General features: G+C 41.1%; 1 protein-coding gene across 1 annotated transcript in view; it reads left to right on the top strand.

Annotated features, from left to right (window-relative positions):
* The first annotated feature begins 3,331 nt into the window (after window positions 1-3,331).
* Window positions 3,332-12,409, top strand: part of IQCA1 (IQ motif containing with AAA domain 1) — a 100,998-nt gene continuing 91,920 nt past the window's right edge. Inside the window, exons 1-5 of the mRNA XM_026852418.1 lie at window positions 3,332-3,396; window positions 4,345-4,669; window positions 8,209-8,322; window positions 10,493-10,681; window positions 11,383-11,454. Of these exons, the coding sequence (XP_026708219.1) occupies window positions 3,332-3,396; window positions 4,345-4,669; window positions 8,209-8,322; window positions 10,493-10,681; window positions 11,383-11,454 (765 nt within the window). The remainder of the gene's footprint in view (window positions 3,397-4,344; window positions 4,670-8,208; window positions 8,323-10,492; window positions 10,682-11,382; window positions 11,455-12,409) is intronic.

Consider the following 12,409-nt stretch of genomic DNA (forward strand, 5'->3'; position numbering starts at 1 on the left):
TGCAGTACTACACTCAGCGTTTACATGGTTGGCATGTGAAAGTGTGATATTTCTGTTCTCAGAGGACAGCCCAGAAAAAACAGGCATCAAAGCAGCTTGGGTTCAGCCCATATACAAGTCCAGAGACAAGACTTGGAGTGCAAACTGTGCCATGTCCTGGAATAACAGAAATAGTGTTCCCTTTGGCAGCTAAATAAAAACACTGAGACAGTTCAGGGGAAAACAGAACAAAACCATACACACAGAGGTAACCCCACGGATGCCAGATTCCACTACTGGCTCGAAAGTGGTGTGAGGGACAGTTTGCATGCTCAGCACAAATCCTTCCAAGGGCATGCTTAAGTCTCAGAATCAGTTCAACACAAGTAAGCAGGCTAACCTTAGCTGTACTCAAACCCAAGACATTTTTCTAAATGTAAGAGATGAGTCAAACAAACATGCAGAGTTAGAGGGCCCTGGAATATTAAAATGAGGCAATGCATAATTGTCAGGATTTTAAACAGCTCTTTATAACTTGAGCAGAAAAACATATTTCTAAGCTTCACTCTAAATAAGTAGATCAGTCTTTAATTTGAGCAATTAAAGTGATATTCAAACTAGAAGTCACACTATGGTAAAAGAGCCTCCTTAGCCCTTGTTTTAGACTCCATCTGTACTTTGTGGGAGTGAAGAGAAGGAACATCAGTTAGGTACAGCCTTGACCTCTCCTCCTAGCTGTAAGCTGCCAGAAAGCACTCTGAGGACTCTCAAGTCACTTTATGTGTTTTTCCCTCATCCCATTACAGCGTTGCTTATTTTCTCCATAACACTCCTATTTTGTAGTTGCTATGACAATCTGCAACATTACTTATACTGCTCTAGACTATATATACAGATGGAGAGATCAAGAGACAGACTTCTTTTCCAGGATTCCGTATCTCGTGTCTTGAATAGGGAAATTATGCTCAGTTCTGCTGGTTACCTGCACTAGTAGGCTAGTTAGATGCTCTAATCCAATCTAATTCAGTTGCAAGATCATCCTCAGGCACAGATACAGCTCACAACCTACCCTTTTCAGAATGGGAGCAAGCCTACGAGATAAACCAGTAACAGTAAATAAAAGGCCAGCTCAGACTGTGTCATACTCCCCCTTCAGCACGCGGAAGCAATTTTGAGGGTGTTTACAATTTAATGCAAAGGGAGACTGAACAAATAGGCAAAAATTGAAATAGGGACTTAGGGGTCACAAGCCGTCTGATTAACAGGCAAGGAGAGTTAGTCCTGTCCTTTACTTTTAACATGTAACCCTGAAGACATGCATTACTCCTGACTATCCTTGAACATGTTTGTCTCCAAAGCTGAAGGGCTCCTCAGGATTATAGCAGCTCTGCTAAGTCCTCCAGAAAAGTCTATAAACACCAGGCACATCTGATCTTCTAAACTAGTCCAGAAGGGCTCCCATTTGGACACTAGTAAAACCTGAAATAATTATGTTAATCCCGTTTGGGGGAGGGGAAACAAATGGCTGTGTACATGTCCTGTAGTTTTTAATCAGGGTGAACCAAAGAAACACTCAAATCACATTTCTGCTTGCATTGTCCAATTATCAAGTATCTGCTGTTCCTCATCACATGCCTAACAACCTGAAGCACTAGGGCCAGGTCCCCCCAAGGTGTCAGTCACCCTGACTGCCACAGGTACACAGGTGCTATCAGCTTATCACAGCTGAAAATTTAGCAGTTCCACATCAATCTTTTCCTTCAATACATCATTCTCCAGTGGGTCTGTCCCTTCTTTTGCCCTCATTTACACAGAGCATCACTGCTGCAAAAGCTACAAACATAATATCCATAGCCTTAACATCCGACCCACAGCAACATGCTTGCAGTCATTTTAATACTTATCTGATAAACTAATGCTTTATGGAAGCAATTATGTTCCATCAGTGTTGCCTTATGTTAATATACTCTGAAGGGCTAGAGCACTCTGGCCCCCTCCTCCCTCAAAAAGTCATTCAAAATATAAAAAGAAACTGGGTATTAGCTGGCTCAGCAGGAGGAACCACTTGACATTCCCCAGTCAGAGGAAGCAGAAAGGGAGATTATTGTAAATTGGAGAGGACAATCATGGAGTCAGTTCTTGTTATGGTACGATCTGTTGTCTCCATGCAATAACCTGCATTCAGAATGCTCTAGCCTGAGGATACCCACTGTTCATAAATCAGCAGTATGGTGGTGAGGACAACCTACAGAGCTAGGCTTCCTCAAAGATTTATAACCTCCCCACTATCAAATGGTCTGTGAGTAGGCACAGCTAAGTGAGTACAATACCGTGTTGTTTCCTTCTGTGCTGGAAAACCCGGTGAACCTCGCACCAGTATACGTTCTTCTATGTCCTGGCTTCAGAGGAAGCGTACAAAACTCCCATTGATCAGCCAGCAGAGCTGTTAGGTCAAAGCTAATGCTGGTCTTGTTTATACCAATCTTCCCCACTCTGCTGGTTTTATTTTGTTTATCTCCTGCACCTGGGTTAATTGCTGCAATTGAGTGATTCGGGTAGTGCAATGGGATGTAAATGAAGTAGGAAAAAAGGAAGGGGAAAGAGCTGGGTGGGCTGCAGAGGCTTAGGAAAAGCAAGACCAGCTGCATCCTGCAGAAGCCCAGGTCAGCTGAAAAGTATAATATGCACTTTTAAAAGTTAATGGTGCAAATTCAATAGCAGGGCTTGGATTGTTGGTGTTTTTGCTGACTGCTGCAGGGAGTCATAGCAGCCCTATCGGCATCCTGGACGTGCAGCACACACCCATGCTCAGGGCACTTGGGGGTTGGAGTCTGCCCTGTCTACCTCACTGGTCCCTCTTGCAGCACAAGCCTGGGGTCATTCTGAACTCTTGAGACTGGAAGTGATAAAAACAGCTGACAGAACTCCAACTTAAGCAATCATTGTTAAGCACGAGTAATGTTAACAGCTGCCCAGCTTAGTGTCAAAATTAATATACAAGCACTCCCCTCAGTGCTGCTCAGACCAGAAAGAGGTCTGCTCTGAAAGCTCATCTAATGGAGGCAGTGCCTTTTGCTGTCTTCAGCCTTCTCTGAGAGACTCTAGGAACAGCAAGCAATAGCTCAGTGATGCAGGTGGATGGGTCTAGAGTACACTGTTGAGGCTATCGGCCTTTATTTCTAGGTAAAAAAAAAAAAAAAAAAAAGGCTGCTTTCCCTGTTACCTTAGCCCAGTGTTTTCCCCTCCTCCTGTGAACCTGACAAAGTGAATCAAGTTTTTCTCCCAGCATAACTGACAACCCAGTGCAGAAGAGATTTCTTAGCTCTGCTGGTAGAGAAGCATTTTCAAAAACATGAGATTTTTTGACGCCTGTTACTCCCAAGAGAAACTCTTCACCTGGCAAAGAGAGGTTGCAAAGTAGAACAGGACCTAAAAGGGTCTTTCACTACCAGAGATATTAGCATCTTTCAGTGAAAACTTGCTGTTTGAGCTGTTCTCTGAATAAAAGTCTCATTGCCCAGAGGCCACTTCTTGCTCCTTTAGGATGATTCCCCACAATATTCTGCCACTGGTCTGCTTTTACCATGAAAAGCCACTGAAGCCAGTCCATGCTCAAATCAGAGCTCCACCTATTCCTACCAAAACTGCCAAGTAAACAGTATTATCACTTCTGGAAATGTAGCTGGCCTTAGGTGACATCTTCCATGTCACATAATCTTCTAGTTACTGGACCAGACATTTAGCAATTACTTGTAGTGAAACAGTTGATGCCACAGAAATAAATTATATTCCACACTTCACATTCAAAATAGTGCCCACAGCTACGCTTTAGCATTAGCATCAACGCAGCCTTTGCCCTACAGTTAGCTCAGAGCAACCACTTCAGAAAGGCAGAAAAGCAGCACACACTTTAGAAACATTGATTGGTTCTTATCCCAAACACGGGAAGACCTAAAAGAGACCTTCCCCCATCATAAGGGTTTGTGGGGTGGGAGAACAGAGGATGAGGACAGCATGGGACACCTTTTCTGTTAAATTGTCATCTCAGCATAACTGAATGAAACTCATGACCCTATCAGGGTTGCAGCTTCAAGCATATGTTAAGGATAAAATTGAAAAGTTTTTAACTTTTAAACTTTCATTAATAAAACAGCATTTTAAGACTCCTATTTTTGAAACAATCAATAAGAGAAACTTTTGTGAATGGCTTTTTAAAATCCATCAGTTAAAATCTTGTTATAAATATAATGTCTCACATTTCCAAGCTTGCTTTTTTGAGAAATCTACATGCATAGAGCCCTGGCATCATTGTGTGCTGACTCTTACTTTCATGTTGGGTTAACATAGTCTCCTCTTTTCAATTAGCACTTACAATAAGGTGTGGACAGATGCCCAGAAAGACCTTGACATCCAGCTGCAGAGAGAAAGAGAAGAGTTCCTCCAGCCAGAGAAGGATCGTGTGAAAGTATTCAGGATGTTGGTCACCTCCTACATCAAATACATGCAAATCTTCCGTAACTTGGAGATGGCCTACGACCAACTCATTCACCGGCAGAAACGGACTGTGATTCGGCAAGTGCTAGATGGTGTGATGGGTCGGATTCTGGAAGTAAAAAAAGAGATGGTGGGGCTGGATAATTCAGAGTTTCATTACATTGATAAGATCCTGGAAGATCTAAAGCTTCTCCCGGTAGGTCTACCTCTATTAATTGAAAATTCATAGGAACTTTGCCTTTCCCGTGTTTTAAGGACAGCCATTTACTTGAGGTCTGTGAAGTTCCACCAAATGATTTAGCTTCCTGCATGTTCACTAGTGTACTGGGTGATCAGTAATGATTTTTATTAAAGATCAGAGTATATTTGACCTATGATGAACATTAGATACTGGAGCAAGATTTTAAAAGCTGATCTGCTCAATCATTATGTTGCATTTCTGCTTCTCCCTAACAGCACAAGCTCTGTGGATCTTTCTCTCGCACGTGTCCTAACATTAAGTTGTATTAACTTAGATAGCTTCACTCTTAATGTCAGCAGCTTGACTCTGCCTGATTTTAATGTGGAATGGGCAACTGATAACTAAAGTACAGTCCCACTTCAGTCTACCCTTTGCATCACTGTGAGTCAGCCTGGCCCCAGGCCTCTTTCAGAGGTTATAGGGTAATGCTAAAAAGTGCATAATCTGGTCTACTAGTTTGTAGTACAACAAACTACTAAAACAAGAAATCTGAGACAAGACGTGTATTGTAAAGGAGGCAGGAGCTGGGAGCATGTTCAACGTCCAGGGTTCAGGACTGCCTGATGTAAAAGCAGCCCCCTTGACAGACAGCCCAATAAACTAGATGAATATGACAATAAGGCAAAGTCTTGAAGCTGTGCTCTGAAAGCAGTATGAAAAGTCAGCTGCAAAAAGATGGTTACTTGTCTCGCAGACAGCTCCACCTATTGTCAAACTCAGGTACCGCTGCTTTTCTAAAGAAAAAGCTTAAATTACTGCTTTTTTCAGGATCCCAGTTATTACGTGAGATAAATTGTCTAATACCATTTTAGCATTATTTTGAGATTTGCAAACATGTTTCTGTTTGCAACTGCGTGTGTATTTCACTGCAAATTTAGGATAGTTATTACCAGTCATTTTCATCAGCTCTTTACCTTCTGCATTAATCGCAGCAGAGAACTACTTTAAACTATGAGAAGGCGTACTAGAGAGTATAAATACATCTTTGGGGAAGTTCATCCTTCATATTTTGAAATTGTTAAGGACTGCAGTTTTCATTACTTATCAGTAAATCCACCTGCAGGAAAAATTTGGCAAATCTGGAAAGTCATGCTTGACATTTATTAAAAAATAAGCATAATTCAAATTCCTGCACCACACCTTAATTTTAAGAATGCATGACATACCTACCTACTACCACAAAAAGTCACTGAAGAGATTTCAGGCTTTTTCAAAGAAAACATTATTTTCCATAGTAGATAGGAATACATATTTATGAGTTTTTTTAATAAAATAATCACATATTCTTGGTTACAAAATGGAACTGCTGGCCAGTACTTGACAAATAACTTCTGTTAAAGAATCTACCCAGAAAGGATATCTCTAGTCCTTCCTTTCACTGTGTTATCATGGGCTAAAATCCAGAATGACTGTAGGCAGAGAACACAGCAGAGTAGCCTCATTTTATATCTTATGCAATGATAATTGTGTACTTTTTACTGCGTCACTGTAAGGCCACGCTTCATCTTTCTATAGTTCTGTGCCTCATGTTTTTGTACAGTTGCTTTCCAACACTCAATCACTCCATTTCCTGAGGCAATTGTAAAGGTATTTAGGTACACAAATCCTATGTGGAGCTGGGATTGGCTAAAAGGCTACAAATTTGACTTGAGGATAAACATCACAAGCCTAACTTCACAACGCTAGGCCCCAAAAGGAGATTATGAAGAGAAACAGGCTCCCTATTCCCCACCCCTTCCAGCCCCAGTATTATGGCTTTGATCTCATCTTTACAGTCAGTAAAAGTCACAGTCCAGAATCACTTGTAATTAAAGCCCAAGTTAGACATCAGAGATACTCATCACCCCTATGCTGACTGACTCACACTGCTACCTGACAGCACAGGAACTCTCTCATCCTATGCAAAGGTGTCCAAACTAACCGTATGATTTCTTATACCGAAAGACAGCCAGATTTGTAATCCATCCTGGAGTGATTTACACTCATAAAGTACAAAGTATAATCATTTCCATCAACAGTCAAGGATGTTGGAAGGTGCAAACAGGGAGCTTAAGATAAATATTCAGAAACCTTAGTAGACCAGACCTCTGCATTGATAAAATCAACAAGGATAAACACAGTCCTACTTGGAAGCTTTCTTATGCTGCCATAATAGGGATGTCCCAGCCTGCACAGTGTGCAACTGAGGGAATTAGTAATGAAATCTTTTAAGTTAGCAGTTCACAGGGGCTGTTTTCATTGGCCACAACCTTCCCTTCAAATTCTTGCTTTAGAAATTGGAAGACCTTAGAGCTCACAGGCAGCACATTTACATGCGCCTGTGTCAAGGCAGGAGTGGTGCTTGTTCTTTACAGCCAGCACTTCTCTCCTCCATATCTGTCCACACCAAAGCTGGCATTCAGGCTGCAAAGGATCAAGTCAAAGGTCTTTCTGAGCAGGTCAAAGCCCACCAGTTTCCATAGCATATAGAACAGAGAGCACTGATAGTGCAGCATCAAGTCTTGGACCTGTCTTAAGCTACTTGGGCAAAAGGACCCAAGTGTCCTTATATACCTGGGGATAAATTGTGTAACTTGATTGTGCAATTCCTCCTGAGTAGCATGACAGGGTAACTGCTGTCTCCCCATCCCACTTTCTATTCTTCTGGGTAAATCATTTGCTTGAGGAGATACTCTAAATATTCCTGAAACAGTTTATAGGGAACACAGGATGTGTATGAACTGGACCTGTGAAGACACATTCCCCCACCACCACAAAAGAAGTATACTTGCCAGTAATTATTCTTGAAGAATTGTCTCCAGTCTTAATCTGATGCAAAGAACAGGCTATGCCAATCCACAGCATCTTAACTTTTAGGGAGCTTTTTTGTCTGCCTGTGTCTTTTCATTTCTCAACAAAAGTGAAATTCTATAGAAAAATCAGTAGAAATGTGAATCAGTTACATTTTTTTAATGATGGAAACAAGTAAATACAGCTGCTTCTAATCACACCTGATATTGAGAGGTGACTGAGATATCGGTGGCACAGACAGTGACAGTTTATCTACAAATACAAATACCTGTAGACAAACAGATTTGTGCTTTGGTTCCTTGCAATGGTTAAAAACAGATCTTTTTTTTTGTGTTGATTAAAAAAAGAAGTAGGATGATCATACAACCAGAGGTATTCAATTCAGTGGAAATCATATTTAACTTTCCAGCAACCCTGCCAAATATTTTAGCAGTTTGATAATATAATTGAGCCATTATAAAAGGAAAGGTTTCTGGGCTGCCGTGGTTCAGAAACCGGGTTGATTTATTTGTTTTTGTTGAATTAGGCCTTAAGTAATTGCAAAGTAACAGCTCAGTGGTTGTTACAGAGGTCAAATTTTCCAACACTCCAAAATATGCAGCAATCTAGGTCCAATTTAATTGCTTGGTAAAGGTGTTCAATTAAAAAGTAATGTGATTTTAATGCAGTTCTAAAAAGCATGTCATGACTATTTCTTCATCTAGGAAGTCATAGAAGTACCTATCCCAAGGTATTTCATTAAAGAAAAGCTGGAAGTCCTGGAGCAGAGAGAAAAAATCCTTGATCAGATTTTGCTTGATGCTGGATTGCAAACACAGGTAAATGTACCACATACCTACATAATAACATGCTTAACTTTCGTTAGTTTCTAGCCACATGTGTCTGAATGCATGAACTGCTGAAGTGAAAAGTACTTTTTGAGCAGTTAGGAAGTAAAAACCTGTTTACAGATAAGGCACAAATAGAAAGTAACATTAAATTTTACTGTCTAACAATATCCAGTCACATCTTGAGTCTGGTTAAGACTGAAATGAATCAACTCTGCTTTATGCGTGAGTGTCAGAGAAGGGGCAGCACTTTGACCAAGATAGTAGATGCTTTGTCTAGCTAACTCTCATCACCTAAGTAGTGCTACTGAAATCAAGCTGGGTTTAAAAGTTACTGAACTAGGATTCCTAACTGGGACAGGCAAAACTCAGAGTTTAGGTCAGCACAACTGTTAGTATTCAGTTGTTTATAACCTTTGAACAATGACTGCAGTCTCTTCTGTACAGCTATAGAGCTGCAGCTGCTAGGAGGAGTAGAAAATTGTGTTTTGGCAGAGCAAAAGTCATTACAGAGAAGTATATGAGCAGTCCAGTGAAGACTGTTCTGGATTTGATATACTTTTGACCTTTTGGAAATGGTGCATTGCCTCCAAGCAGTCATTGCTAACCCCTTGAAATAAACAACTGTGCCTACGTATCTGGACAACTTCGATTCACAGATGTTATAGCCACAAGAGACAGTCCTGACCAGACCACTCAGTCAAACAGCTGCACTGCCCCAACTGTTGAATCCTCCACCAGTAATTGTGCCAGTGGGGGAAGTCTGCATATTGATGCAACAAAGCAATGGAGGAAAGGTTCCCAGGGAAAGAAACAGCACCAATCAGACAGAGGCAGTCTGCAGAGACAGAGTACAGGCTCTCTGCTAGATTACTTTAATGGGCAGCTGCAGTCTTCTTGGCCTCCACAGTAAATCTCTGGGTAAATTCTCTGCTCTTCTAGTAGTCTGATGATGGTCTGTAGAGATTCTCTGTTTTGGCACATTACATCTTGAAGGCTTTTTGTTTCCCACGGTTCTGCTCTCACCCCTTTTCAGCATGGCATCCAATACAGATGAGACTATGTGGCATACAGCCAGCTCACCTGGAAGCACCATATTCTTTGCACTTCAGGCTCTGGCAGGATCCAGGTCTCCCTTACCAGGATGCCACGAGAGGCACAGGATTCAATAAACATGAATGAAATAATCTCACACAGTATGAGGCCAGTGCCCTGTGCTGCACTTCCAGTTCAGTCACCGCTGGGATTGCTAGAGGGTTGTCAGCACTTCTGCATGCATCCTAGCAAGCATGTACACTCAGGAAATCCAAACTGCTGTGTAACAGACCACTGTATTCTTCAGTGTCCACAACAGTGCTGTTAGAAGCAGTCTAACATAAATTGAAAACAGCGGTATTCATCAGAGGAGCCTGCTCTGCAGATCATTTGTCCTTGTATGTAATTCTGTTTTACAGAAAGCCTTGCTGAAACTGTAGTATAGTGAGCTCCACACAATATATATAGACACATCAAATGTGAACTGTCTCCAATAGGGGGATTAACGTCAAGAGAGAACAATAATTCAGCTTTTCCATGGGGAGCATGAGGGGTTAAACAAGAGTTCTCGGAGTGAGAAGAGGGAGTTCCTCTCTCCAGCTGCATTGTTCTCACATGTTTTTCAACCAAGCCTCTTCTACTTGGGCTGGGCTGACCAGGTCTGGGCTGGTTTAGAACAGCCTGTCCTTCCATTCAGCAAGAGAGCTGGGGTCCTAGCAGCACATTCTGAAACCCATCCCTTCAGAAAAGTGAAAGGAAGACATTCAATAGCCTAAGAAATTCTCCTTTTAATAGGACAAATCCCTATTGTTCTTTTTGCTTTTTTCCTCAAATGGGTATAGTTCAGGACCATGCTGTTCTTGTTTGCCATGAAAGCCATCAGACTTTCCTTGGCACATATCAACACCTGAAGGCCCTCAAACACATCTCTTTAAGATATCAAACTTCCAAGATACTGAAAGATAGGGCCGAGACAGGAGTGTCTGCTGTTTGTGACAGGGATTTTTTGTTTTAGAAAGTGTCCACAATAAGTTCATTAGTTGGTTTGTTTGCTGAGGTAAGCAATTAACAAAACACATAACTAATACTTTGCTTTGTCCATTCCTTTTTGGCTGTACTGTTGAAGAAACCTCTCAAGGCCATGACATTTGAAGAAGCCATTAAAGTGATCCAGGTTGCAGAACGGGCTCGCCAAGGCCGTTGTCGAGCAGCATTCATGAAGCAAATTTACCTTGAAGAGAGGAAAGACAGACAAACTAAACTTCAGGTCCAGATGGGTCCAGGTCCAGATGATGCCGCCACTTGCATTCAAAAGGTGAAATCTCTGATTTAACAATAGTTCTGGTGAAACCAAATAAAGATGTTTTGTTCAGAACAGCTGTAGACAGAAACACAGCTCATATGATGGGAAGCATTCTGAAATGATATCTTTCAGGGTGTCTAGCAAAGTGAAATGCATCATTTAGGCCACTTAAAATGAGACCCTAGATGGAAACAGTCCTGCACTGGAACCGTAGGATGACTTTATAACCTACATATTGTTTTTCCATTCTGATTTTTATGACCTCGGTTGCTCTTTCTGGCATCCCTTTGGAATCCAGTGCATCTCAGAGAATTCATATCTTTTCCTGTGATCTCTGGGGAAAGAGTTCATTCCATATCTTGAAAAGATGACAAAGGGAGATCACTGCTAAATTCCAGAAAAAATCCTTAGATGTTAATAATTCAGACAATTTAGCATGATGAGAACAGAAGCTCAGTCTAAACCTTAAGTCTAAACACTTTTTGAAACCCTGATATTGTCGTGTTTAGAGGCTAGATATACCACAGGGTGAGGGGATAACAAACCTTGGCATTTGTTTTAAAAAAATAGCAGATGGCAACCTGTTAAAGAGTAATAGTTTCAATTGTATATTGTGCCTTTCCTTCCTCTATTTGTTTTTTCCTGTGTCTGCCACAGTAAAGGAAGCTGTAACAAGGCCCATTTATCTCATTAGAGTGTTGTTTACAATTCAGGTTTGGCGTGGATATATCCAACGTAAGAAAACAGAGAAAATGAGAGATGAGGAAATGATATTTCTGGGGATGGTAAGTACTGCTTCCTAGAGAATATAAAATGCCACAGTCTGTTTGAACGTTCTTCAGACTTTTGTAATGTAGTAGATGAGAAATTAATTTCTAAGATTCTTCCTATTTTAAAAGGAGTCTCTAAGGAATACAGAACTAAGCTGAAATGATAGATGGCACATAAGTAGCACAATTTGTCTTATGCTGCATGCTTTTGTGCTATATGTATAGTCTAATGTATATGGCAGATGTGGAAACAGGTGGTGTAGAATTTGCCCCACGTTCTAGGGCATTTGACCCAGGAATGACAGAGCAAGGAAATTCTATGAATCAATTTTAAATTCATAATTCCAGGACACTTGAGGTGTCTTATTCCCGGAGTAGAATTAAAGCAGTACCGTCTTCTCCCACCCCTTAGCAAGCTACTGCATATGTATGGTCAAAGAGTAGAGAAAAGGGACATTAGAAGTCCCACGTTAATACATCAGTATTTCCATAAGTCCATGTAGAAATAATCAAAATATTCCTCACATCATGCTGCAAAAGTTCAGGGCAGGGAACAGCTGTCCATGGTCAGCTAGATTGCATGGGGTGAAAGAAAAAAAGGAAAGCACCCTTTCCAGAATGAACTGCTTCCTCCCACAATTAGAGAAGGTACATTACTCCTCCCACCAACATCTTCCTTCCTATCCAGTACCTGAGAAAATGGATAAACTCGACATTTTCTTTGGCCACCACCAATTCTTTAGGTGCCTTCATTAGGCACTAACGAGCGTCAAGCCTCACAGCTTGCTTCAACTCTAGCTACGGTCGCACAGCCCTTGCACCAAGTTCTAGTAAAGCTGCTTTACAGCACCACGTTACAGAAATATTCATCGCTGCTTCGCGTTCAGTAGATTTATTTACACCTTCATGTTCTACAGTTCTTAAATGATTAATTTATAAACTAATAATTTACTTTAAAATTAAAACATGC

The sequence above is a fragment of the Athene cunicularia genome, assembly GCF_003259725.1.
Source record: "Athene cunicularia isolate RWA chromosome 7 unlocalized genomic scaffold, athCun1 chr7_part1, whole genome shotgun sequence".
In the NCBI taxonomy this organism is placed as follows: Eukaryota; Metazoa; Chordata; class Aves; order Strigiformes; family Strigidae; genus Athene; species Athene cunicularia.